This window comes from Prionailurus viverrinus, chromosome E1 (genome assembly GCF_022837055.1).
Source record: "Prionailurus viverrinus isolate Anna chromosome E1, UM_Priviv_1.0, whole genome shotgun sequence".
In the NCBI taxonomy this organism is placed as follows: domain Eukaryota; kingdom Metazoa; phylum Chordata; class Mammalia; order Carnivora; family Felidae; genus Prionailurus; species Prionailurus viverrinus.
This window is the reverse complement of record NC_062574.1, coordinates 50,998,257-51,024,808: the sequence shown is the minus strand read 5'-3', so window position 1 is coordinate 51,024,808 and position 26,552 is coordinate 50,998,257. Positions and strand designations below refer to the sequence as shown.

General features: G+C 57.2%; 1 protein-coding gene across 2 annotated transcripts in view; it reads right to left on the bottom strand.

Annotated features, from left to right (window-relative positions):
• Nucleotides 1-3,339: 3,339 nt before the first annotated feature.
• RNF213 (ring finger protein 213) overlaps nt 3,340-26,552 on the bottom strand; it is a 107,536-nt gene continuing 84,323 nt past the window's right edge. For both annotated transcript variants that reach the window (XM_047832190.1, XM_047832191.1), the window contains 22 exons: nt 25,834-25,945; nt 24,117-24,327; nt 23,688-23,878; nt 22,883-23,005; nt 22,003-22,113; nt 21,215-21,457; nt 20,848-20,929; nt 19,532-19,566; nt 18,326-18,420; nt 16,618-16,777; nt 15,507-15,687; nt 14,686-14,777; nt 13,821-14,078; nt 12,344-12,476; nt 11,955-12,038; nt 11,445-11,625; nt 11,046-11,247; nt 9,967-10,044; nt 9,190-9,384; nt 8,316-8,405; nt 8,050-8,228; nt 3,340-5,311 (listed from right to left, as the gene is read on the bottom strand). In XM_047832190.1, the coding sequence (XP_047688146.1) occupies nt 5,158-5,311; nt 8,050-8,228; nt 8,316-8,405; nt 9,190-9,384; nt 9,967-10,044; nt 11,046-11,247; nt 11,445-11,625; nt 11,955-12,038; nt 12,344-12,476; nt 13,821-14,078; nt 14,686-14,777; nt 15,507-15,687; nt 16,618-16,777; nt 18,326-18,420; nt 19,532-19,566; nt 20,848-20,929; nt 21,215-21,457; nt 22,003-22,113; nt 22,883-23,005; nt 23,688-23,878; nt 24,117-24,327; nt 25,834-25,945 (3,190 nt within the window). In that variant the 3' untranslated portion in view covers nt 3,340-5,157. The remainder of the gene's footprint in view (nt 5,312-8,049; nt 8,229-8,315; nt 8,406-9,189; nt 9,385-9,966; nt 10,045-11,045; nt 11,248-11,444; nt 11,626-11,954; nt 12,039-12,343; nt 12,477-13,820; nt 14,079-14,685; nt 14,778-15,506; nt 15,688-16,617; nt 16,778-18,325; nt 18,421-19,531; nt 19,567-20,847; nt 20,930-21,214; nt 21,458-22,002; nt 22,114-22,882; nt 23,006-23,687; nt 23,879-24,116; nt 24,328-25,833; nt 25,946-26,552) is intronic.

The following is a 26,552-nucleotide window of genomic DNA, read 5'->3' as shown; positions in this document are numbered from 1 at the left end:
TACTCGCGCGCAGGCGCCCTGCTGCTTTCGTGGCCTTGGCGCTTCTGGTTGGTGAACCCGGGTCCGGACGCCGCCGCCTGGTGGCGGGAGGCCGGCGGGGAGCCCTGCCCGCTCCTGGCCGCCCGCCCACCTGCCCCGCCCGGGTCTGAGCGGTCCCGGCCGCGCGCGGGCGCCTTCAACCGGGACGAAGGCTCGAGCGGCGACCAGAGCAGCTTCGAGACGGCGCGGGCTGCGGGCGGTAACTGGCGACGGCCGGGTTTGCTCGCAGCCTGGTCGGCGCCCGGTGCCCGGGGGTGGGTGTGGGAGGCGGGGGAGGCCGGCCGCCCGCGTCCCGCGCGCGTTGTGCAGTGCAGGGTGGGCGAGGCAGGGTGACCTTCCACGTCGGGCACCTCGCACCCTCCCTCAGCTTCTGGCACCGGACGTGCCGAGCCGCCCGGACCCCATCACCGATCACCTGCCCTCTCCGCGGCTCGTGGGTTTGGGCTCGGTGATTTCCGTAAAAGCTTTGAGAGCACGGCGCAATCCTTAGTGGACCACACTCGCGAATTCGGGTGGGTCCTAGTGGGCCCACAGCCTCGCCCAGCAGACCAAACACGGACCACCTTTGGCACGTTGACGCTCACCCCAGGCTCCTCAATTTAACGAGCTCTTCGTGCCCGGCCTCGTGCGCGGTGCCGTGAGAATGGCAGGGATGCCTACTTTACCCTGGCCGTGGGAAAGTTAAGAGGAGCCCTGGGGGGTGAGTGGGAGACAGCATTCCACAAAGGGCACAGCACATGTAAGGGTCCTGGGGTTGAAAAGAGGTCGGTGTAGTTGAGGCACTGAAGGCAGCCAGTGAGACTGATAGGTAGCGATTTGACCCGTGGTTTATATTCTCCCAGGGGAAATCGGGGAAGTGTGTGGATAAGAACTGTAGTCTGAATATAGATTTCAAGAGGAAATATGGAAGTTTGAAGTTCAGGAAAGGCTTTATGTAGCATTTGACAACCCACAGGTGTGGTGCTTAAATGGGGTGTCTTTGGATGGGATGGGAGCCCCCAGATGTGGGACAGTGATTGGTGGGAGTCGGTGGCACAGGCTGTGAAAGAATTCACCTGAGGCAGAACAGAGGAGATGGAAGGTTATTGAATACGCCGCAGGGGAGAAGCAGGCAGGGCAGGACAGTAGAGGAGAGGCTGTCTGCCAGGAGAGAGAAGGTGAGGAAGGGGCTTGTGCAAGGCCCTGGAACTGGCAAATGGGAGGGCCAAGGCCTACACTGGGGGGCATCTGGGATGTATTGTGTCGGCCTTGTACAGGGCGGTGAGGATGAGGAGGCCCTTGGCTTGGGTAACTGGGGGCCACTCGTGGGCCTGTGGAGCTGGGGCCAAAGTTGCTCTGGGCTGAGGCTCTGCTGTGCTTGGGGGTGCGGGCAGTGGCCACCAGGGGGATGCTAGGGCCTGGGGCACCCTCCTAATCAGGATGGGTGTGGAGGAAGGGGCGAGGTTGAAGGCAGGCCTGTCTAGGATGTGCAAGGTCCCGGGGCAGCTTGCATGGGCTCCGGCTAGGGCCCTTCCTCCATTTCTCTGCTCTTGCCTCAGTGGTCCCCCCAGATCCTTCCTCCTCAGAAGGAAGCAGGGCCCTGCTGTCCCCAGTACCCTGATGATGTGTGAAATGCTCAGCATCTGTGCGTTCCTGGTGCTGGTTTTCCAGTTGGAAATGGGAGCCATGAATGCTTGTGCATAAGTTTAATTAGTGACTAAGAAGGGACTGGAAGAAAGGCAGGAAGCGATGTGAATGCTAGCCATGGCTTGGATGGATGGCCACCCAGCTCGGGGCCTCAGGTTTTCTCCCTCAGCCCCATCCAGTAGCTCTCCAGGCCCCGCCGATACAGCAACTTCTCACTTAGTGCGTGGCTGTTAAGTCAGAGATGTGCCAGGGCCCGCGTGCGTGCCCAGACTTGGGCAGCGTTACCAACCCTAGCATTGCCTTTGCCGGCACCGTCTTCACGGTGAATGCTTATCGCTGGAAGTTCGTGTCTAGGTTAGCATCGCCTGGCTCTGGGAATAACCGACATAGCTCACGGCTGCCTCCGTGAACAAGTGATGGAATCCCGCAGCCCGTGACAAAAAGTGGCTAATTTACACACACGGTAAGGTCTTAAAGAGGAGACAGCAGGGCGCCTGGGTGGCTCAGTCGGTCGAGCGTCCGATTTCGGATCAGGTCACGATCTCACACTTTGTGAGTTCAAGCCCTGCGTTCGCTGTTGACAGCCTCTGCTGTCGGCATGGAGCCTGCTTGGGATTCCGTCTCCCTCTCTCTGCCCCTGCCCTGTGCACTCGTGTGGCACACGTGCTCTCTCTCTCAAAAATAAACATTAAAAAGAAACAAAGAGGGGCGCCTGGGTGGCGCAGTCGGTTAAGCGTCCGACTTCAGCCAGGTCACGATCTCGCGGTCCGGGAGTTCGAGCCCCGCGTCGGGCTCTGGGCTGATGGCTCAGAGCCTGGAGCCTGTTTCCGATTCTGTGTCTCCCTCTCCCTCTGCCCCTCCCCCGTTCATGCTCTGTCTCTCTCTGTCCCAAAAATAAAAATAAACGTTGAAAAAAAAAAATTAAAATAAAAAGAAACAAAGAGGAGACAAAGTGCCGTTTCTGCCTGGGCGGGAAGAGGAGGGGTGCATTTGGGAAAAGTGCAAAGTAACGGATGTGAACGGAGATGGGAACCGGGAGGAGGAGGGGGAGGATCGGCCAGGGGCCCGGAACAGAAGCTGCCGGAAGAGGAGTCTGACGGCAGGGGCGAGGCCTCCTCTAGAAGCCCCCAGTTTCTCTCCTGGAGGAGCCTCTCCATTTGGAAGAGAAAATGCAGTTTCCCCCTAAAGTGGGATTTTCCCGCTCGAATGTAAGTGGGCCGCTGGAAGCTCACAGTTTATCCCTCGTTACCCTGTCTTTCCTTCTGCAGAGGAAAGGTTTGCCCGTCTCGCAACCCCGCTCTGTGAACAGAGGGGGCTCTCCGACAAGGTCAGCTGCAGCGCTGCTGTCTTCCGGCGAAGGCATTTCAGGCAGGGAATGGGGGGCTCGCCCTCTGAGGCCGAGGTGGAAGCTTCTGGCTTGGAGTCTGGAGACCGGGCAGGGATGGCCAGCTGTGGGTCCCCCGCTTGGCTATCATTTTGTCCCGAGGAAAGGTTTACCTCTCACTTTCTACACTGGGGTGTACGTCTTCTGTCCAGAACCTTCCACTACATGGATGCATCTACATTTCCACACACACACACACACACACACACACACACACCCCAAAACCATTCCCCATGGCTGAGCTGATGTCTACTTGCCATAAACTGAAGCTCTACCCTCAGAGAGAAGGATTCTTTAGCAGCAAAACTCAAGTTTATTAAAACAGGTATGACAAGTATAATAAAATTGACATCTGCTTGTGCTAGGCCAGTGTATTTCTGTATAAACAAGATAATCTAGATATGACCATTAAGGCTTTGAAGGTATAGCATACGAAACAAAATATCTTAGTTAAAAAACCCTTCATTAAAAGTGGGGGGAAAAATTCCCAGCCCCCAAAAAAGATTCACAGCAAGATGTTGACCCCTAACTCCCACTGCTGAGGTGTGGCACAGTGAGGGACCAGAGCAGCACCTGGCGGGCCACACCAGCTCCGTCCCAGCTTGGAGGAATCAAAGGGATTCCCAGTGCAAGTCGACGAGCTGAACAGGCGCCCTCCCTGCTGCACCTCAACCCGTTAGGGGGGGTTGGGGGGGTACCTCTGCATAGTCTAGAACGATACAACAATCACGGGTTACCAAGTTCAAGGGGGTGTTGTTTCAGATTAATTACTGAGGGGGCCCGGGCCACCGTGCTCCCCTTCATCGGACACTCTGAGGAGCACGGAGGACGGTTCCCTCTGCAGCTCCCTCCACTGTGGCTGCCGCGCGTTCGGTGGTCCCGGCAGCGTTTTATTTCCGCAATCTCAAGCTGCCCACGTCGTTAACTCACTCAGAATGTATATTGAAGACACTCGCCTCTGACTTGTAAACAGCAGTCACCTCTGACTTGTAAACAGTGGTCATCTCAGTGCCGATGGGTGCCCAGCCACCTGGGAGCAGGCGTCAGTCCAGAGGCCACCAGTATCCAAGGAGACTGTGCAAAAGAGACACTTGCCTCACAGTAAGAAACGTGGAAGATCAGATCGAGTTGACTATTCTCTTTTTTTTCCTTTTGCAGAAACTTAGCTGGTTCTATATTCTCTCTGAGTCTGTTTTTTATGCCTTGGTGGAGATTCGGAGGAAGGACCAGATAGATTCAGAGGGAGGACGCGTTTATTTAGCACGATCCCGGACAGTTTAAAAGTCCCCACAAAGATGCTGCAACCATGCCTTTGATCCAAGTTTGTATTGACCAAGTTTCATCTGGAATTTAAAACCTCTAGAAATAGAAGCAAATGTGGCCATCGCTCCCGTCTCTTCATTGTGTAGAAGAGGAAGGAACACCCGAAAAGTACGCCCGACTTGGCCCCGCGCTCTCCACAGTGAAAGCTTTTTGGCTCTGACCCTCGAAGCTCAGCAGTGACTCTCCGTGGGGGCTGGGTGAGGTATCAAGGCACTGAATGCCCTGACTTGTGTTTGGGAGGACACAAAAAAGGGTCTGGCACTTTTGCAGACCTTTCTGGAAACCTACAAATATTTGCACAATACTCAGACTCAGAGGGAACGGAAGAAAGGATCAAGCTGGATTCTCCTCTGCGAGTGCAGAACAATTTAGAAAATAGCAAAGTCACTAACCCCGTCTCCCCTCCTTCTCATCCAGCAGTGAGAAGGGCCGGGGTGGGCGTGTGCCGTACTCCAGCCGGCGAGCCGAAGGCACGGATGGCTCCTGTTCAGGAAGCTGAGAAGCACCTGCTTGGCACCCCGGGCAACCGAAAGCTGATCTGTCCCAGCTTCCCGGGGTCTCCAGTTCTCACCTCCCACCGGGAAGTATCCATAAGCCGATGGGAACGATGTGGAATGTGCACGTGTTCCTGGAACAGCATGGCTCTCGCAGCTGTCTGCGGCACGGCACCCGGGGATCTTGAGTTCCGAGCCACGCCAGCAGCCGCCCTCGTACGCCCTGGCCCAGGCGGCGGCTGGCGACAGACGAGGGAAGAGCCCGCTGTCCCCCGTCAGGAGCAGAGCACTCTACCTCACCTGCCGACCTCGCTTCAGTTCAGCGGCCATTCTCCACACGGGGACACAGCTGCACAGCAGTATCTCCTCGGGGAACTGAAATTCCAGTTCAGGAGGAATTTCACCCTCTTTAGTTTCCATGTAACTTACTAGAGTGTCTCTCAGGCTGAAAAACCAAGGGACAAGAGATAGAAGGTTAAGCACTCTCCCATTGAACACAAAGATGCCATCAGTGGTCGTTGCTATTTCCAAGTCAATAGAACCAAAGTGCTTGTTGAGACCAGAAATGCTGGGGGTGGGGGGGAGGGGGATCATCCTGAAGTCGAGTTACAGAACGGGGACTAGAAGCCGGGGGTCAAGGGCTCCAGGACATGCCTGCCGCCTCCCACACTAAAGTATACAAACACCACAGAACAGAGCTGACCTTGATAATTAATGGCCAGGTCACGCCCCCTTAAGCACTCTGGTAATGTGATCTGCTCCATAAACACAAAGCCTTGCCATTCAAAAAAAGATTATATTCCATCTCATGTTTTATATTAACAAAGATGGTAAATTCTCCAGGAAAGGGATCTTTTGTTCTCTATACTAAAATTCCCAGGTAGGAAAGACTTGTTGAATGTGTTCAAGGAATATAAACGTACGCAGGCATATGCCAGACGGCGTCAGGGAAGAAAACAGCGCCGATGACGTGCTGGCGAGGAAAAGTGGGAATGGAGTATCTATTTAGGAAAACAGGACTGGCAAATCCCTACCTCACATCATACGTAAAACATAAACTGGTTAACAAAGCAGATGTACAACCTAAAACTATAAAAGCCCAAGAAGAGAATGTGGCAGAGGGCTTTGTAACCTTGGGATAAGGAAGACCCTTCTGGTATGTTTTTCTAGTCTTTATAGAAAAAAATCTGTCAGATTTGGCTTTCTGAAATTGAAGACTGAGGCAGAGGTTCTGTAACAAAGATTAATCTTAAATATATATTTTTAAATTTAACGTTTATTTTTGAGAGAGAGAGGGTGAGAGGGAGTGCGCGTGCACAAATGGGAGAGGGGCAGAGAGAGGGAGACACAGAATCCAGAGCAGGCTCCAGGCTCCAAGCTGTCAGCACAGAACCCAACGTGGGGCTCGAACCCACAAACCGTGAGATCATGACCTGAGCCGAAGCCGGACGCTCAACGGACTGAGCCACCCAGGTGCCCCTAATCTTAAATCTTTTAAGATTATGAAAAAGATAAATAGCCCAAAAGAAACCTAAAAGATACCAAGAGATAATCTAGAGAAAGACACAAAAATGGCAGACGAGTAGGAAATCTGCAGCTTCACTATTAAATAGGAAAATACGAGTGCAAACAACACACCTATTTTTGGCCATTAGGTTGGCAAAAATGTAAAAGATGGGTAATATCCGACGTTGGGTATTCTCATACACTATACATCGGTGTGACTTTTTATATCAAATTTAAAATGCACATCTCTCTCCCTCTCCTCCCTCTTTGGTGTGGAATTGTAGAAGTTCTTTATGTATTTTGGGTACTAATCCTTTATAAGGTATGTCACTTGCAAACATCCTCTCCCATTTGGTAGGGTTGCTTTTTGGTTTCGTTGATGATTTCCTTCACTGTGCAAAAGCTTCTTATTTTGGTGTGGTCCAAATAATTTATTTTTGGTTTTGTTCCCTTTGCCTGAGCAGACGTTGCTAGAAAAATATTTCTACAGCTGACATTGAGAAACTACTGCCAGTGTTTTCTCCTAGGAATTTTATGGTTTTTGGAGAAAAAGGAACCATCACGCATTGTTGGTGGGAATGAAAAATAGTGCAGTCATTGTGGAAAACAGCACGGAGTTTCCTCAAAAAAATTAAAAATGGGACTACCCTACGATCCAGCAATTATTTATTACTATTTAGTACTATTATTTATCCAAAGGCTACAAAAATATAGATTCAGAGGGGTACCTGAACCCCAATGTTTATAGCAGCATTATCAACAACAACCAAGCTATGGAAAGAGCCCAAATGTCCATCAACTGCTGAATGGATAAAGAAGATGTGGTATATACACCCACACGTATACACACACTGGAATATTAGCCATAAAAAAGATTGAGATCTAGCCATTTGCAATGACATGGATGGAGCTAGATAGTATAATTATAAGTGAAATAAGTCAGAGAAAGAAAATACCATGATTTCACTCAAATGTAGAATTTAAGAAACAAAACAAATGAGCAAAGGGAAGAAAAGAAAGGCAGACCAAGAAACAGACTCTTGACTATAGAGAACTAACTGACCATTACCGGGGGGCAGGTGGGTGGGGAATGGGTGAAATAGGTGAAGGACATTGGGTCCACTTCCCATGATGAGCATTGAGTAATGCATAAAATTGTTCAATGACTATATTGCAAGCCAGAAACAAATGTAACACCGTATATTGTATTTCAACAAAAAAAATTTAAAAATAAAATGCACATCTCTGACATAAGTACACTTGTCACAACCAGAATATATGACTTCAGTAAATTATTTTTAAAAGCCCAGCAGGGGTGCCTGTGTGGCTCTGTCGGTTAAGCATCTGACTTTGGCTCAGGTTGTGATCTTGCGGTTGGTAGGTTCTCTGCTGTAAGTGCAGAGCCCGCTCTGGATCCTCCATCCCTTTCTCTCTCTCTATCTCCTCTGCTCTCTCTCCTCTCTCAGAAATAATTAAACATTAAAAGAAAAAAAGAAATAAAAACCCAGCAGAGATCAAAGCCAAGGGGCCAATCTGCTGGGGGCCTGGAAAGGTTAAAACAGCAGGGCACGGGCTTCAGAGGTCAGACGGGAGCTCCTTTCCACGTCTGCAGAAGGTCACGGGAAAGACCACTGGGCACCCCGTGTGTGCAGGTCCCACTCGCGAGCGAACCCGTACCTCCACTCTGGGTTGAAGTTGCCCTCGGCCTGGGGGCTCTTCAGTTTCAGGATCATCATTTCATGAAGCTCCAGGAGGAAGGAGTCGAGGTCAGTCTGGTTCAGGAAAGTGCGAAGGCACTTGGCATTGTCTGTGCTGAGACCAACTTTGTACCTGGCACTGATTTCCCTGAAGGGCTCCTAGAATAGAGAAGAAGGGAGGCAGCAAGAGGCTGGCTGGGAGGACAGAGGGCGGCCCCCAGCCCAGCAGGGTGGGGCTGCACCCACCTTGTGCAGACGGAGCAGCTGTTCCGACCGGTGGGCCGACAGGAGCTGCCACAGTGCGATCGTGTGCTTCAGCTGGCATCTGTGTAAGGCCTGAAAGCGACAGGCTCCTGAGCGGGAGGCGGGGCTGGGAGGGCCAGGCTCCAGGGCAGGAGGCGGGGCTGGGCGGGGCCAGGCTCCAGGGCAGGAGGCGGGGCTGGGCGGGGCCAGGCTCCAGGGCAGGAGGCGGGGCTGGGCGGGGCCAGGCTCCAGGGCAGGAGGCGGGGCTGGGCGGGGCCAGGCTCCAGGGCAGGAGGCGGGGCTGGGCGGGGCCAGGCTCCAGGGCAGGAGGCGGGGCTGGGCGGGGCCAGGCTCCAGGGCAGGAGGCGGGCGGGAGGAACAGGCTCCCCAAGCAGGAGTGGGGGCTGGGCGGAGACAGGCTCCAGAGCAGGAGGCGGGGCTGGGCGGGGCCAGGCTCCAGGGCAGGAGGCGGGCGGGAGGAACAGGCTCCCCAAGCAGGAGTGGGGGGCTGGGCGGAGACAGGCTCCAGAGCAGGAGGCGGGGCTGGGCGGGGACAGGCTCCCCAAGCTGGAGGCGGGGCCGGGAGGGAACAGGCGGGCATGGCTGCACTTTTGCCCCGGGCTCCTGTCTTCCCATAGCTGTGCACCAGCCGCTGGCCTCACCTCCAAAGCGCCGCCCTTCCCCCGCCATATCTCAGAGCCCCTTCCCATGGCGAGAGGGTGGCTGTCGCGCTGGGCCTCGCCTTGACATGCCACTCTCACCTCCTGCCCTTTCCGGAGGTCGCCCAGGTGGGGACTCCCTTCGAGGCGCAAATCCCGGCAGGCAGTGGGGAGGGCAGCGTGGATGAGGCTGCAGCGGAGCCCCAAGCAAGACCCACCTTCAGAACCAGTGCTGTCTGCTCGCCCATGCGCAGCACGTCCTGGACGTACACGTTCAAAGACATGTTGGGGTTGCCGCCAGCCGTGCTCAGGAACCCCAAAGTGACTTCTATGAGCGACAGGGCCTCACAGGCATCGCTGTAGGACTGCAGCTGTCCGCAGATGGCGCTGATGGCCGCGTTGTGGAGGGGTTTCTAGGAAATCAAAGGCGGGACAGGGGTCCGTGGCTGGGGGTTTCTTGTGCCTCATACCCGGCAAGCGGGCTTACCTACTTGATGGCCAAGGCCTTAAGGTGAGAGACCTACCAATAATGACAGTTAATGCTCGGTGATTCCTGGGGCAGGAATCACCTGCCTCGGTGATTCTGGGGCAGCAGTGCCCCAGACACTTTACAGAAATTGACATGAACTCAACAGTCCTCCAAGCAACCTTGTGAGGATATTTGCACGGCCGCGTGCATGCGCACACACACACACACACACACACACCCCCACCCACAAGTCCAAAGAGCGGGAATAGGTAAGTTCTCTGGACCTTTTGCATCAGCACGCGTGGTCTGACATCATGACTAAGAAACTACCACCAGGTTTCAACAAGAGAACTCTTGCTGATTTGCTGCCCTGCTGGCCTTCTGGAAAGAACAGTGGGCTCAGGGAATGCAGGGAGGCCGCTGGAACCTGGCAGTGCTCCCAGCAAGGCTGAGCGGTCCTCCCCAAGAGGAAGCCACCACCACCGGGTAAAAGCACCGTGCGAGCGGGGCGGTGTGCTGTGATCACCTGTGGCATTTTGCTCTTGATGTCCGCAAAGAGATGCTCATAGTTCCAGTCACGTCTGTGCACCAGAGTGGGGATTCCCTGAATTGACAAAGAAAACAGCCTTGGGAGATGGAACACACCGCGGAGGTTTCTGTCTGACGACAACTCTATTCCTGAGCAGTGACGCAACGGCAGGCCCGTGCTCCTCAGCATGTCGCCGGACAGAGTGTGCCCCTCTTGGCGGCCGTGTGAGGTCTGTGTTTGACCCACGGTCTACAGAAACAGTGACACGGCAAGGGACCCGGCCTCGCCCTGACGGCCAAGCAGGTGCCGATGCGCAGAATGCGACAGGCTTGCCGGCCACTGGAGGGAGCAGGTACACGGGGACCTCCCGTTCCTGTACTCCCCCAAACACTACGGGGCACAGACAACGGGACAGCAGAGCGAGTTAAGACAGCCCTGGGTGCAACAGGTCAGGGCTTCACCGCCGGCAGTGAGGGAGCACACACACGGAACCAGGGTCCCCGGCTGGACCCGGCAGGGACAAGAACAGCCCAGGTGAAAGAACAGAGATGTGTAGGTGCACAGTGTGTTCAGAGAGGGAGGGCGGCTCGGTGTGTGAATCAACCGGCTGGAGAAGGGCTGCAACAAGCAGTGTGGGCGTTACCCCACGCGCACCGGGACACCAGTCGGCCTCAGGGCCGTCACCAGGGAGCGACGTGGGCCAGATGTGGTTCGGGAATGTGGCCTAAGACTCGGAAGGCAGCGAGCAGTGGGCCTGTGGCAGTTACACAGGTGCTGTGGTGTCGGGTGACAGGCTGTGTGTGGAGCGTGAAGGAGCGGGTGGCCGCCAGGGGCTATCGGGGGCGGAGGCGATGCCATTAACGACACAGAAATCCAGCAAGTCCACGGGGACCTGAAGAGGCCCAGAGGTAGGGAGGGGACCCAGGTTCTGGCCTCTGGGGGGACCGCACGGCTGGACGGTCATCCCTGTGCCCGTCTCGCTCAGAAACAGCTGGGATGCAAGGCCAACTTTCACAAAACAGACGTGCCAGCCCGACAAGTCCCGCGGGGGGGGGGGGGGGGGGGGGCAGCCGCACCTTGAGCGTGAGCCTGGGTTTGCCCTGGAGGAAGCGGCCGGTGACCTGGCGCTGGATCTTCTCCAGGTCGAGCTCCTGCAGGGTCTCCTGGCCCTGCTCCACCCTGTACTGGCAGTTGGAGAGGATCAGGGGCACAAGGTCCCGCTCGACTTCGTAACTGATGACGTGCAGGTCCGTGACCTCGGAGGCATCGACCGTGTAGCTGAGGGACACACAGACGTGGCGCTCGGGGACCCACCCGGAGCGGGCTCCCGGCTCCCGCCCTCCGTCCCGGCGGGCGAGCGCGCTGCCCGGGCCCGTGCACCCGGCCGAGGCAGGGAAGCGTGCCCGCCCCCGCAGCCCCCGCGGCCCCGCGACCCCCATCTCAGACACGGCTCCCGCGGCCGGCCGTGCACTCACCTGTTGTTTTCTCCAGAGAACTCTCCCACCGCGTGGACCATCTCGTTGTGCAGCCTGATCAAATAGCTGACTAAGGCAGTGGAGCAGAGGCCCCGGCCCCGGCGACGCGGCAGAAGGAGCTCGAAGTCGGTGTCCTCGTCCAGGTCGGCATCGCAGTATTCTTCGGGCAGCTTGATTTCACCTTGGGAGGACGGGGAGCCCTCAGCAGAGAGGCCTCCGCTCACCTCCGCATCGCCGCTCCCGCCACCTCTAGGCCGGCGCCCAAGCCCGCGGGCGCTTCCCAAGTGGGGACGAGCTGGAGCCGGGGACACTCTGTGCGCTCTGTCCCCACCGCCCTCACGCGCCCACCGGTTTCAAACGACCTCAGCTCCTTCCTGAGCCCACATCCACAGATCCGAGATGACCCACGGGTTACTTCTTTCGTGCTATGTTAGTTCGCTTGCCCCCGACACCTGTGCCCAGAGACTCACGGACCAGGGTCGGGCGGGAGACAGGGAGCGTGGCACCTACCACTGGTCTGCAGTGACATCCTCAGCTTGTTCCACGTCGACAGAAAGATACGGATTCTCTTGCGGAGTAACTGCTTCAACCCATCTGTCCGACAAAACACCTTCTAAGGGCCCCGTGAAAACCCCTACCCAGTCGGGTCCGGCCAACACCGTCGCGCGCCCTTTGGGAAGGGCCCGGCTTTGCGTCTCCGGCCTCACCAGCGTGTGTGAGTGCGGACGCCGAGTTTCAGCCGCAGCCAAGCCTCTTTTGGGCTTTTGGGCTTCAGGGCACCCGTTACTTCGCACTGAAGGCTGAGGGGACAGAGGCCCCGAGCCCCGGGCTGGCTGCAGCGGTCTCTGCGAACCCCCAAACACAGCTGGCGCTGACCTCCTCCTGGAGCGGAGACGTACCTTCGTGGTGACTGCTGATAAAAGCTCGGATGGACTGGTAGTCAGCTTCCGAAACGTTCTGGAACTGCTTCACTAGATCCCTCTGCAAGGCCAAGATCTCAGGCAGCGATTTCACCAGCCTCAGCTCTGCCTCCTGCCGAGGGAAGACCGCCAGGCCGCACGTGAGTTCACCTGTCCCACGTTCCTGGGGACACGGGCTCCGGGGCTGGCTCAGGACCCAGGTTTGCATCGGAGCCGGTTGAGGCGCCATTTTATGTGACGCCTCCCCCCCCCCCCCCCCCGGGCTCCTCGGGAACAGGAAAAGTCCGTTTCCGTCTTTCACAAGTGCCTACCGCCTGCCAGCAGGACACCCTGCACGCTAGGGACAGAGACGCCAGCGGGACACGGTCCCTGCCGTCACGGGGCTGACACGTCACACGTGTCTGCCGAACACTCGGCAAAGAAACCGGCCTCCTGGGCTCCGGCGATGGGCTGGCTGTGCAGGAATCTGCCAAGTGCAGAGGCTGGGGATTTAGGCGCCGGCACCCGGCGTCGCTCCCGTGTGTCGTCGGAGCCCCAGGAGACCCTCCCTGCTTGGGCTCCTGCCCTCCCACTGACCGACAGGCGTCGCACTTGTCCCAAAAGCCAACACTGGTACACGGCGGGGAGGGGGAGACAGACGCTACCACAGAAGGCGAAGTTTCAGGGGGCACGAGGCTCAAATGGGGCCTGTTTCCGGTCTCGGCCCGACGAGACCCTTCACTGCTCCCTTCCCCCCACCCCCAACACCTTTCTTCCTTCCGAGGCCGAGTCTGGGACACAGCAGACTCTTTTTGTCTGTTGGTTTCATTCTGGTTACATGTTCCCCACGAAAAAAGCTTTTTCTTTCCACAGACCCTCACTGATGGCCAAGCGCTCCTGGCACCGGGGCCAGGATGGTGGACGGGCACCCCCCGGGATGACCTGAGTTCTCCTCCTTCTTGCTGAGTGACCCGGGGAGATACCATCCCGGCTCTCACGTTCTTTACGGATTCCTGATTCCTGCCAACTCCGACCAGTGTATTTCCTCTGTGACTTTATGCTTCAAACTGCCTCACGGCCTGGCGTGCATGAGGAACCTACCCTCCCCTGGAGTCTCCTGCTACAGGTGGTCCAGCAAGAAAGCAGAGCCCTGGGGCACCCGGGGGGCTCAGTTAGGCGCCCAACTTCGGCCCAGGTCCTGATCTCCCAGTTCATGGGTTTGAGCCCCGCGTCCGGCTCTGTGCTGACAGCTCAGAGCCTGGAGCCTGCTTCGGATTCTGTGTCTCCCTCTCCCTCTCTCTCTGCCCCTCCCCCGCTCACGCTCTGTGTCTCTTCTCTCAAAAATGAAGTAAACATTAAAAAAAAAAAAAAGGCAGAGCACCGAGGTAGTCGGTTACATGCCCCGTGTGACTGAGTAACAGCCAGGCCTTCGCGTCCGCAGGGACACGGGCAGGGGGTCACTCAGGGGCAGCCTTACCTTCTGCAGGAACTTCCGGAGGATGGGCACTGTGTCTTTGCCAGAATTCTGCTCCACGACGTGCTGCAGATACTCAACCGTGACCCTCCTCCTGCAGGCCCACATCTTAGAGCAGTGGACCACACTCTTCTGGGGCAGGTGAGGCAGGAAGGCCCCGGGGTCACCGTACACGATTCTGGCCACGGGGTTGGAGCTGATCCGCTCGTCCTGGCTGATCTGGGTGGTGACGGTCAGCAGTGCTTTCTCCAGATGCTGATGCTGGGTGCGAGAGCAGCACAGGGTTCTGGGGGTGAGGCCGCCCGCGCAGACCGCGACACGGGGGCTCCACCAGTGGGCAAGGCAGGGCGTCCGCCCTCCCCGGTTTAGCAAGCGACCAGGTTCTCTTTCACGACGATTTTCAGGTCCCTTGCCTGGGGCTCATGTCTCCCCAGATGAGGGACCCAGAGACCCGAACTGGATCCCCATCCTTTTACTTGGTGGCTTTCATCTCCCTGCGGGTGTATTTACTCCCAGTGCCGTTCTTATCTGAGAGGAGCGGTGAATCCATGAGTACCCGTGCATTTTTGCTGGGCGTCTACGCGCGAGTCTGTCTCCCTACCTGCTGTTCTCGCCATTAAAAGTAGCGGACAGAAAGCCACCTACCCCTCCTGGACTCACAGTAATTCCTCAACCGGCCAGCCCGGCCTCCGGGACGGAGGGCACGGGGACGGCAGAATGGCAGAGTGGCCGGTAGTCCACACCTGCGCCTGGGCTTCCGCCAGCGGCCCCACGGCCCTTGCGCGAGGGACGACGCACAGCCCAAGCGCCCAGGACGCTCCCAGGACACCCACCCGTGGGCTCCCAGCCGGCCGCCAGGGCCGCGTACCTCCAGCTCAGGGAGAATGAGTGTCTCCATGGCCTTCTCCCAGCTGTTTCGGAACTCTCTGGACGACAGCCTCGCGTCGAAATTGAACATTCCTACGAGGAAACACACATTACCCAAGGAAAAGAAACCACAGCAGCTACGTACACACTGACTAAAGGCGAGACCAAAGTCACGCTCCCTTCCAGCGGGGGACGAGGGGGGATGCGGGGCACTTGTTGCTAAATTAACCTGAGTGTTTCAAAACGGTCCCTGCTGCTCCCAGCAAGCCCAGGATGGTGGCGAAGACAGAAACAGAAAGAAAATAAAGTGACTCTCAACGCCGCCACTCAGAAATAGCCATTCTGCTACGTCACCTTGAAGACCTTCCCTTTCCACGGGTTTCAGTCTTTAAAGTGGAACATTGGCTCAGTGACCACAGTGGTCTGTAGCCCCCTTTTCCACGGGACCAACTGTGGACACGGGCACACGGGCAGGGAACCCCGGACTGCGTGTCCTTATAGCAAAAGAAGGGGCCACACGGGCCAGGGGTCCAAAGAGGACAAGTCCCACAAGTCCCAACAGAAGAGCAGACACTGGTCTCTGGACGGTGGGGACTCAGATGCCCTGCCCGCCCTGGATGACGCACGGCCTCCCCGCACGTGCGCACACATGTGACGCCTCTGTGCTCACATGCTGACCCGGGGGGGGGGGGGGGTGAAGCTCAAAGACAAGAGCCACCCTTCCCTCCGCTCGTCCCCACACCCCTCCCCGCTTCCCTTATCCGTCCCCGGCGTCGTGAGGAGTGACCAGCCCCCCCCCCCCCCCCCGCCCCTCGAGCTCACTCTGGCCGGAGGGGTGGCGCTGCCTTCCCAGGAGGCGGCGCAGGACGAGGTGCACGGCGTTGATGGCCTCGTCGGCGCTCCTGCCCAGCGTCCTCGTCAACTGCTCCAGGTCCTGCCGGATGTGCTGCTGCAGAAACCCTCTGGGGTCCCTCACCGGAGGCTTGATGATGTTTATCACAGCCTGCGAGGGACATGAGATCTTGTCTGCGGGGAGCCGGCGGGCCTGGCACACGCCCCCAGGAAGGACGGCCGGTGCCGAGTCAGAGGGCGCTGGGGAGGGGCGGAAGCACCCCGCACACAGAGGCGACGGGGCGGCGAAAGTGACCCTGTGACATCGTCAGCGTGACCTCGGGCCCACGGGGCCCTGCTCTCAGCTCGCTGAAAACACGCTGTGTCCCTCACGCGTTAGGGCACACGTTCGTACGGTCACATGTGCAAGCACGTGGGAACAGCCTCATCCCTAGCTCGTTAAAGCTACACTGCACGCAAACCCAAAACAAACAAGTAAATAAACCCTCAGGGGCCCAACGTTCGGCCGTCATGGTTCATTAACTTCGAGGGGACGCGCTGCGCTTTCTTCTCCCGAGCTCCAGCGAAGACACGGGTAATGTCGAGGTCGAGTAGCCTCCCCGCTCCCAGTGTGCACCGAGACGCAGAGTGTTTGTTTAAACTTTGATAATAAGACTTATTTTGCCAGGGCGCCTGGGGGGCTCAGCGGGTCGAGCGTCCGACTTCGGCTCAGGGCGTGATCTCACGGTTCGTGGGTTCGGGCCCCGCGTCGGGCTCTGTGCCGACGGCTCGGAGCCCGGAGCCTGTTTCAGATTCTGTGTCTCCCTCTCTCTGCCCCTCCCCTGCTCATGCTCTGTCTCTCTCTCTCAAAAATAAACAAACACTCAAAAAATTAAAAACAAAGAAAACGGATTTTACGGAACCTGATGGGTAGGGCCCCCCGCCAGCGGGGAAACGAGGGGTGTGTGAACCTTACGCTACTTTGTGGATTTGGCAACAAATACGTACTCCTGACCCGCAGGAGGTGGCCAGCACTTTTTGGACAAAACGACTGGCGGGTCGTTACAAATTCGCAACCGAACGCGAGGCTCGCGGGCCGTACCTCAGGACTCTGGGCCGCCCCCAGGAGCATGGCCAGGTGGGTGAGCAGTCGTAGGAGCAGGAAGACCGCGGGGGCCAGCTGTCGGTCGGACACCACCGTCTCGCGTCTGCCCAGCGCGACTCCCAGCACGTGGCCAGTCTGCGTTCTGTCTGCGTGGTTTCTGGAGAGGACGAGAGAAGACGGGGTAGAGACTGAAGACGGTCATCTCTCCTCGGCCCCAGGGGCACACCTCGGACTCTCGGGCCGGCAGACGAGGTTCGCATTTGGAAGAGAGTGGTGCCAGGGTACTCGTCGCCGGGACCACTCGCCTCGGGGCGTCCCCCCTTCCAGCCTCACCTTCCCGTCTGACCGGCAGCCCGCGGCATTCTCAGCGTGAGGCGGCTGACCCGAGCGGCCACCTGTGCTGCCCCCGAGCCGCGCGTCCAGACAGGGGCCTGCACCGGCTCCTTCCACTGAAGGGGGGGTAGGTAGGCTAGGGACAGGTGACGTGGACATCGGGGGCACCCCGATCTCAGTTTCCCCAAATCAGAAATGGGATGGAAGGCCCGGCAGAGAGTTTCGTGCCGCACCCAGGTGGGAGGCACAGCAGGACAGCCAGCTGCAAAAATACTGGAGATTCTGGGGCGTTCCGACGGTTTGTGGCGATAACAGGCTAGGATATTTTAAACTCTAATGGCAGCAGACTAGCGAAAATGTGATGGCCACGGAGGGGCCCCAGCTGCCCTCTGGGGGAGCACGGAGAGCCACACTCCTCTTGAGAGAAGGCTGGGATCAGGACACCAGCCGAGGACTGTTTGATAAGACGGACTCTGTCTCCTTCACGTCCCGCAAACAGTGGTGGCAGCTGAGAGGCTCCAAGTGAGACGGCGTGGGCTCAGATAGAAAAATGCCCACGTTGTGGCTTCGCAGATTTAACTGTCGCTCTGAACCAGGTCACTCGCGTAAGGCAAGCATATCTGTACAGGGGCCGCGCCCCAGGCCCGAACAGAAGACATCTGAATAACAGGTGTTAATGCAAGTATGTATCCATGTGTGGCCTTATTTACAGAGAAGAGGCCAGTCAGGGGCGCCTGGGGGGCTCAGTCAGTTGAGCGTCTGACTTCGGCTCAGGTCATGATCTCGCGGTTCGTATGTCCGAGCCCCGCATTGGACTCTGTGCTGGCAGCTGGGAGCCTGCTTGGGATTCTCTCTCTGCTCCTCCCCCTCTCATGCTGTCTCTGTCTCCCTCAAAATAAACAAATACACTTTTCAAAAGATAAAATAAATAAAATCTTTGAAAAACCAAAATTTCTGCAAAAAAACCCCAGAAACTTAAGGGGCGCCTGGGGGGCTCAGTCGGTTGAGCGTCCGACTTCGGCTCAGGTCATGATCTCGCGGTTTGTGGGTTCGGGCCCCATGTCAGGTTCTGTGCTGACCGCTCGGAGCCTGGAGCCTGTTTTGGATTCTGTGTCTCCCTCTCTCTGCCCCTCCCCTGCTCTCTAAGAATAAACATTAAAAAAAAAAAAAAAAAAAAAAAGGCCAGTCAGCCAGTGACAGATCTGACACCGCACTGTTCCATGACCACAGGGACCTTGGCATTGAGATCCGACAGGCCCAAATGCACAAGTTACTAATAACTGTATTCAGTATCAAGTTACCCACTGGAATAGAATCAGGCTCCAGAACCCGTAGTTGGATCGCTTAGAAACGAAATGCCCGTCTTACTTACGTGACAGCAAGAAACCCGTCCTCAGGTCTGTGGTTGATCCCGCCAATTACAGCCCCGCAGTCCACACAGTGGCTCTGTTCCATCGGCCGGCCACACTAGGACACAACACAGACGGGGCCACGCTCAGTTGTGGACGACTGTCGCTGCAGGCGCACACGCCCACGCGGGAGGCCGAGGACCGCGATGGACGGCAGGCACGTGCGGGGGGCTGCCGGCGCCTTGGGGCCCGGGGCGCGTGCTCCGTGCAGACGTGGTGTGCGCCAGGACACAGGGGCTTTGAGCAGGACAGGCTGATATGCGCTCACGGCTCCTCCCTGCTGCCCCGACTGCCCACGCCCGGGCCCTGTCATCTCGCGCCGGGAACACCGCCGCGGCCTCCAAACCCGCTTCCCAACTCTGTTGGGGCTTTTTTTATTTAAAACACAAAACAAAACAAAACAAAACATATGGTTCGCTCCCTCCACAACCTCAGTTTTTTCCAAATCAGACTGGGTGCTCCTGGATACTGCGAATCGCAGCCGGACCGGCCTCAAGCCCCAGAGCGCGGAACGTCGGAGCCGAGAGCGGTCCCGGGAAGGACGGCTTTTCTCATCTAGGTCTCTCGTTCACTTTGTTCATCTCAACAGCCTGCTGCTGAGCAAGCAGAGCCCCAGCCGGCCGGGTGCCGCGGGACGCAGAGACGGGGCGCACGCAGCCCCCTCCCCCGGGGCTTATAATCCCGGGGGTCTTCTTCCTGTCCCTCGGTGTCTACACCGCATCTCCCCCCTGGGCTAGCAGTCCAGACTCCGGACCAGCCAACACCTTGCCGTTACAGACGGACACGTGTCACACATCCCGTGTGGCAGTGGCCGGGAAGGACGGCCAGCAGCAGTCTTGCCTTCCACAGGGACTTTGGCAACGTCTGGAGACATTTTTGGTTGTCACGCTGGGGACACAGGCGCTACTGGCATCCGGTGACTGGAAGCCAGGAACACTGCTCCGCACCCGAGCACATCCCACAGGGCCCAGCACAGCCCCCCAGTAGAGGGTTACGCGTGGAGACCCGCGGCGCCCTTTGGTCGCCTTCAACAGCCTTCAAAAGGGTCTGCGCGCTCCTAGAGGTCAAGACCCTCATCAGCCTTTTCCTCCACGCCCGCCGCTCCAGCCTCAGATCTGCAGGAACAGACGTTTTGGGCCCCGCCCCCCTCCCCGGACACCACGACTCACCTCTCCCACAGAGCAGGGGTGGCCGTTGGGACACACTGTTGAAAGAACAGGACACACGTTGGCTGCTGAGTTTCCACCCCATGACCCGAGGTTAAGAGAGAAGGCCAACGCTCTCCCCTCCGGCGCAGCCACAGCAGGACGTAGAGCACGTCAGTGAAAACACGCGTGGGCCTGATCGGACACGCAGAGAAGCTCCATTCATGGGCTCGTGCCAGGGGCTATCCTGGGAGCCACCCTTCCTTTCTCTTTCAACTTTTTTGTTTCTCAGGAGTGTGTTTTGTAACAACTTTTTAAACCCAGTTTAAAAGGATTCTTTGCTCAGGGGATGCCTGGCTGGCTCAGTGGGAAGAGTGTGGGACTCTTGATCTCAGGATCGTGGGTTCGAGGCCCCATATTGGGAGATTACTAAAAAATAAAAAAATAAATAAACTGAAAAAAAAGGGGGGGGCTGGGCAAGTCCTGGCTGTGTCTGTTTAGAATAATAAATAGGGGTGGCTGGGTGGCTCGGTAGGGGTTGAGTGTCCGACTGTTGATTTTAGCTCAGGTCAGGATCCCAGGGTTGTGGGATTGAGCCCCACGCTGGGCTCCGTGCTAAGCATGGGGCCTGCTTAAGATTCTCTCTCTCTTTCTCTCTCTCTCTCTCTCTCTCTCTCAGGGTGCCTGGGTGGCTCAGTCAGTTAAGCGTCCGACTCTTGACGTACTCTTGGTGTTGGCTCAGGTCATGATCTCGCGGTTTGTGGGTTCGAGCCCTGCATCGGGCTGTGCGCTGACAGCTCAGAGCCTGGAGCCTGTTTCGGATTCTGTGTCTCCCCCTCTCTCTACCCCTCCCCTACTCACACTCTGTGTCTCTCTGTCTCTCAATAATAAATAAATGTTAAAAAAAAAAAAAAAAGATTCTCTCTCTCCCTCTCTCTCTGCTCCTCCCCAGCTCACTCTCTCTCTCAAACATAAATTAATTAATTAATTAATTAAAAGGATGATTTACTCAGGCAACAGCAAAGTTTACACGAAGTACAGGTGCCATCGTTTGGGCTCCCGCTTCTGTATTTAAAAAAGAACTCTCTTTGGGTCAGAACCTGGGCCGTGGCGTGAGCTCACCCTTGCCCGGGTCTCTGGCATGGCTCACGTCCCAGGGAGAGAAGAGTGTGCCCAGCGCGTCCTCCCCCGGGGGCTCAGGAAGGGGCTGACGCGCCCCGTCCGCGGCCAGCAGGCGCCGTGCTCTGCGAAAGCACCGATGGCGGAACCGGCCAGGTGTCTGGGACCTTCGGGCACAAAGCACGTGGGCCCCAGGTCACATCGCGGGGACTGACACTTACTGTACCAGTGCACGCCTTCCAGACCCTTCCAGTTCTGAGCCTGAGCCAGCAAGTCTTCCGGCATCGTTGGAAGAAAAGCGTTCTGAAAAGCCGAGAGAGCAGAGAAGCTTCAGGAACGTGGGCGCGCGGCCGGCTGCCACCGCCTGGGGCTGGGAAGCGGCCTCTGCAGCCCGCTTCAATGCTCTCCACCGGGGAAAACAGAAAAGGGCTCCCTGCGCGATGACACAGGGCAAGGTCTTCGCCATCGCTGGGGGCTCAGGCGTCGAGTGAGACAGAGGCAGAGAGGAGACCGCAGGACGACCACGGGTTCTACGGGTGCCCAGGGACGGCCTCGGTCTCTGTGGTGACAACCAGTCCCCGGGCTTACCGCCATAGTGGCCGGGGAGAAGGCCAGATTCCTCAGGGGTTCTAAGACTTCGCTGTGTCCGCACAGGAGGAGGATGGCCACGTGGACGGCCAATTCTGCCACCGTGCCTTCGAGGCTGCTGTCCCGGACACCCGTGCTCAGCAAGGGCAGAGTGTCGGCCACGAGGGAGGTTGCGAAAAGTTTGATATCCCGATGAGAAAGGACCTCGCTCTCCTCGATGAAGCTGTTGAGAGCCTCACGTTGCTGGCGAGAAAACATGTTGAAAAATGTATCAAAGACGATGACGTGCAGGCTAACATTGGCTCCTTAAGCTAGCCACATACTTCGATCCAGACACGTATCGAGTGGGAAGGAAACTACGGTTGATTGTCACCGTTTGAGGGGAGATTATCCAGATGAGAGAATTTTCATCTTCAGACACAGCACCACACATCCCAGGGCTACCTCTGATGTTCTGCTTTGTAAACACTATCTTATGCTCTTGACTTTTCTTTTTTTTTTTTTTTTTAAGTATTTATTTATTTTTGAGAGATAGAGACAGAGCGTGAGCAGGGGAGGGGCAGAGAGAGAGAGGGAGGCACAGAATCCGAAGCAGCTCCAGGCTCCGAGCTGGCGGCACAGAGCCCGACGCGGGGCTCGAACTCGCGAGCTGTGAGATCGGGACGTGAGCCGAAGTCGGACGCTCAACAAACCGAGCCACCCGGGCGCCCTTGTGGTTTTTACTTCTATTCAAGAAAGTCCCTCTGGGCTTTGAGACTGTGAGCACCGTCCCGAGTGTGGACACTCACCTCTGGCTTAGGATGGAGGTTTGCATCAGGGAGTCTGTACAAAGTGGCGACCTCTCTGAAAAGCGCTAACAGTAAGTGGGCCGCCTGCTGAGGGCCGGGGTTCCTGGAGACCTGAAGAGGCGAGGACGCCGGTGAGGCTCGGTTACCCACGTCCGACTGAGGGCCAGAGTGCTGCTGACTCTGGCCTTAAACCGGGGGGAGGCGGGACAGCCTTTCCCGAGACCTGGACGCCCGCCACCCCCCGCACCTCGAGGGCGGCCCCTGGCCAAGGACTCTGAGGCCGCCCGGCTCATAGACCTCCCGCCATGCAGCTCAGTGCGTTTATCAGACCGCTTGGCACCCACGTAAGAGAGAGCACCGCTGTCCTCCTTCTGGGCACCCCGCCATTCCTGGAAACCCCCACCACCGAGCAGAGCGAGGCTGTGTGTTTACTTCCTCGCTTCCTGGCGCAGTCCCAGGGTACACGGGGCCTCCAAGAGGAAGCAAGACCAGAACCGCTCGAGGGTGACTCTAGGAACTCCCTGCCTCGTTAAGGAAATGAGCACCCACGTCCGCACCGACGGGAGTCACGACCGTGCCCAGGGAGGAGCATCGTCCCCAGTTCTGCCCGCGCACCTCCCGGCCTCAGGGTGACCCCAGAGGAAGCGATGTTCAAGCAGGGTCTCACAGGAAGTAACAGATGTGCGCCGTCACATAGGGGCTGCCGATGGCCCCGACCGGGCGGGTCAGCGGGGTCAAGCAAATCTGTCCCCTAACTCGGTTACTAACATCCTCCTGTTTCAGCCGGGCGCGCGGAGGCCGTGGACACACGACTCGGCTCTGGGGCGCCGTTTGGTACCGAGGGAAGCGGGGGGGGGGGGGGGGGGAGGGGCCGTCCTACCTTCACAGCAGCCGCAATAGCCAGGGGCTTGCACTCGAGGACGGCTTTGCCCACCGCGTCACGAAGGGACTTGTATTTGTCACCGTGCACCAGGTACCGGTCCATCTGGCTTGAGTGATCCTCCTGCAAGGCCAGGGACACGGGTTCATCACGGTGGGGACGTGGGGGGACACGGTCAGCAAAGAACCGCCCTGACAGGTAGAGGACCCAGGCGATGGTTAGAGGTCCAGTCCCCTGCTGTGCTGGGACAGGCCGCCTCCTCGCGCAGTGGAGGGGGGAGTGGGTGCAGGACTGGGGAGGAAGAGGCAGCTCTGACCGTGTCGCTGTGGTCTGTCCCCGCTGGGAGCACAGACAACAGTGCCGTAAGGATGCCCGTGCCAGGCTCCCAGCGGAGGTAACGGGGAAAGCCAGCATGCCAAGTGCCACTTCTGTCACCCCGGGAACGGGCCCCGGAGCCAAAGCTGCTACAGCGTTTTTACCCTCTGTCTCCTGCCTCCCGTCCCTGCCCACGTGGGAGAGAAAGGACTTCTTCTGCTAGCTGATCACTATTCATTTGCAAGAGCAAAAGCCACACGTTCGTTCTTTTGCGTTGCCCACGTCACGCCGGATCAAAGGCGAGGCCCAAATAAGCTTTTTGTGCAGGGAGGTGACAAACCAGAAGCGCACGCGCCCACCTGTCCCCCAAGGCAGGCCGCCTAAACGCCACCACGAGCCCAGGCAGGTTGGCTGCAGGGAGGCACCGGGGACCAGGCTGGACCGGCGGGGGTGGGGGGACGAGGCCAGGGCGGGAGGCCGCGCCACTCACCTGCTGCGCTAAGACCGCCTGGGGAAACACCCACCGCGCCGGGTGGCCCGGCCTGGAGAGGCGCTGCACGAACTCGATCCCCCGCTCGCTGGCGAGTTTCCGCACCAGGTACACCCGGTACCAGTCGTTCTTGACCTGCCTGCAGAAGCGTTCCACCTGCTGAAGGTAGCGCTGCTTGTCCTCGGCCGCCTCTGCAGAGCACAACGAGACAGGTGTGAGGGCCCGGCGGCCCGCTGTCCTCACTGCTCACTCGTCCGGGACCCGGAGCCAGGCGCGAACAGCACGGGCCCTGGCGTCCGGAACTCACAGTGTGATGACCGACCCAGAAGGAAGGGGACACAGGACAGACCGGGATCGCTCTGCTTCCCGAATTTCCACAGAACGAGGTCTCTAGGCCTGGGGTGCAGAGGGGTGCGGACGAAGACCTGCCTGAGCCCTCCTGGAGCCCGGAGAGGAAGTCAGAGGCCCTGTTGAGACAGAGGCGGATCCTGGCCATCTCCTGTAGGTGGTCTACCGAGGCCTCGCTGGCAGGCTCGGGGCCGCGCCGTGCTGAGTAGGTCTCCAGGAACACCCCGTCCTCTCTCAGCCATTTCTGGCCCTCGCTGGTAGAGAGGGCGCTAACCTTCTCGAACATGGAATCCTAGGGAACAGAGAACCGGAAAAAAAAAAAGGATGTTCTTTCTTTGTATGTTTATTTTTGAGAGAGAGAGAGAGAGAGACAGAGACAGAGTGTGAGCAGGGGAGGGGCAGAGAAAGAGGGAGACACAGAAACTGAAGCAGGTGCCAGGCTCCGAGCTGTCCGCACAGAGCCCGACGCGGGACTCGAACTCACAAACCGCGAGATCATGACCCGAGCCGAAGTCGGACGCTTAACCGACTGAGCCACCCAGGTGTCCCAGGATGTTGTTCTTTTTAATATGCACATCCCCAACCTTCCAAAATTCCCACAATGTGACCACGGAGAACAAGACGGAAACATTGTAAGTTTGGGGGAGCCTGGGTGGCTTGGTCAGTTGAGCATCTGACTCTTGATATCGGCTCAGATCACAATCCCACGGTTTGTGAGTTTGAGCCCTGAGTCGGGCTCTGTGCTGGCAGCATGGAGCCTGCTTGGGATTCTCTCTCTGCCCCTCCCCAACTCGTACACACGTACACACACACACACACACACACATACACACTTTCTCTGTCTCTTGCTCAAAATAAATAAATAAATAAACATGAAAAAAAATATCGTAACTGTTTTTTTTTTAAATTTTTTTTTTAACGTTTTATTCATTTTTTTTTTAAATTTTTTTTTCAACGTTTATTTATTTTTGGGACAGAGAGAGACAGAGCATGAACGGGGGAGGGGCAGAGAGAGAGGAAGACACAGAATCGGAAACAGGCTCCAGGCTCTGAGCCATCAGCCCAGAGCCCGACGCGGGGCTCGAACTCACGGACCGCGAGATCGTGACCTGGCTGAAGTTGGACGCTTAACCGACTGCGCCACCCAGGTGCCCCAACGTTTTATTCATTTTTGAGACAGAGAGAGACAGAGCATGAACGGGGGAAGGTCAGAGAGAGAGGGAGACACAGAATCGGAAGCAGGCTCCAGGCTCTGAGCCATCAGCCCAGAGCCCGACGCGGGGCTTGAACTCACGGACCGCGAGATCATGACCTGAGCCGAAGTGGGCCGCCCAACCGACTGAGCCACCCAGGCGCCCTGAAGGTAACTGTTCTGAATCATGGAAAACAAACAACCCTTTTTACTTTAGGGGCAAGAAGGAGGGGAAGAGAAAACCTTTGAGGAAGAAAAAACGTCGTATAATCCGATTTTCTCGTGTGCATCGTAACATCTTTGCAAGTAGCAAAATTATGGAGACAAGAAATACGACAAGCAATCACAGCCACAGCCTCTCCACCCGCGGAGACGAGCACGGTTAACCTGGGAGGAGTGGGGTTTGCCTCTCGCCCGGGCTCGGACGCATCAGAACACACGACTGCTGGGGGCAGAAGCAGTGTTTGTGTGTGTGGAGCGGAGCGTCTGGTAATTTCACCCACTAAAATGATATTCTGTAGATTTTCAGAGACACTTTTCCACTGAACAGACCGCGTGGTCCAGCTAGTTTGCAGAAGGAGCTCAGGGTACTGACGGCTCGCTTACCTCCAGGCAGGTGCTAAAGAGGATGTACAGCTCAGTTTTATCTTCAGTCAAGAACGCTTTCTTCTCCAAAAGGGACAAGTAAGCCTGGATGTAATCTTTCACTTCTTGGAAGCTGCGGAAAGAGACATATGGTACCTGGTGATCTCAGGTCTCGTGTTGCAAAAAAAAAAAAAAAAAAAAAAGAGAGGGAGAGAGAGAAAGTATCTATCTGTCTACCTACCTACCTATCCATCTCTCTCCTCCTGTATAAATACAGCCGTGTGTACGTACACTTTATAACATGGTTGTGCTGAAAATATTTTAGCACAATATTGGAGGAACACAATTCTGTACTTTAGACCAGCTGTTCTCAGCCTTCTTGGCTTCAGAACTCTTTAACGGCCTTAACAATTACACAGAACCCCAAGGGCTTTGTTGATGTGGGTTCTATCTATCGATGTTGATGACGGTCCAAATTAAGACTGAAAAAAATTGAAAATACTTATCAACTAGTTTAAAACATACACCCCACACGGGTTAAAAATTAATAACGTTTAGGGGAGTCCGGGCAGCTCGGTGGGTCAAGCGGGCTCCAGGCTCTGAGCTGTCAGCACAGGGCCCGACGTGAGCCTCGAACCCACGAACCGTGAGATCACGGCCTGAGCTGACGTCGGACGCTTTACCGACTGAGCCACCCGGGGCACCCCGTCTGTTGGAACTTTTCTTGTAGCATCTTGACT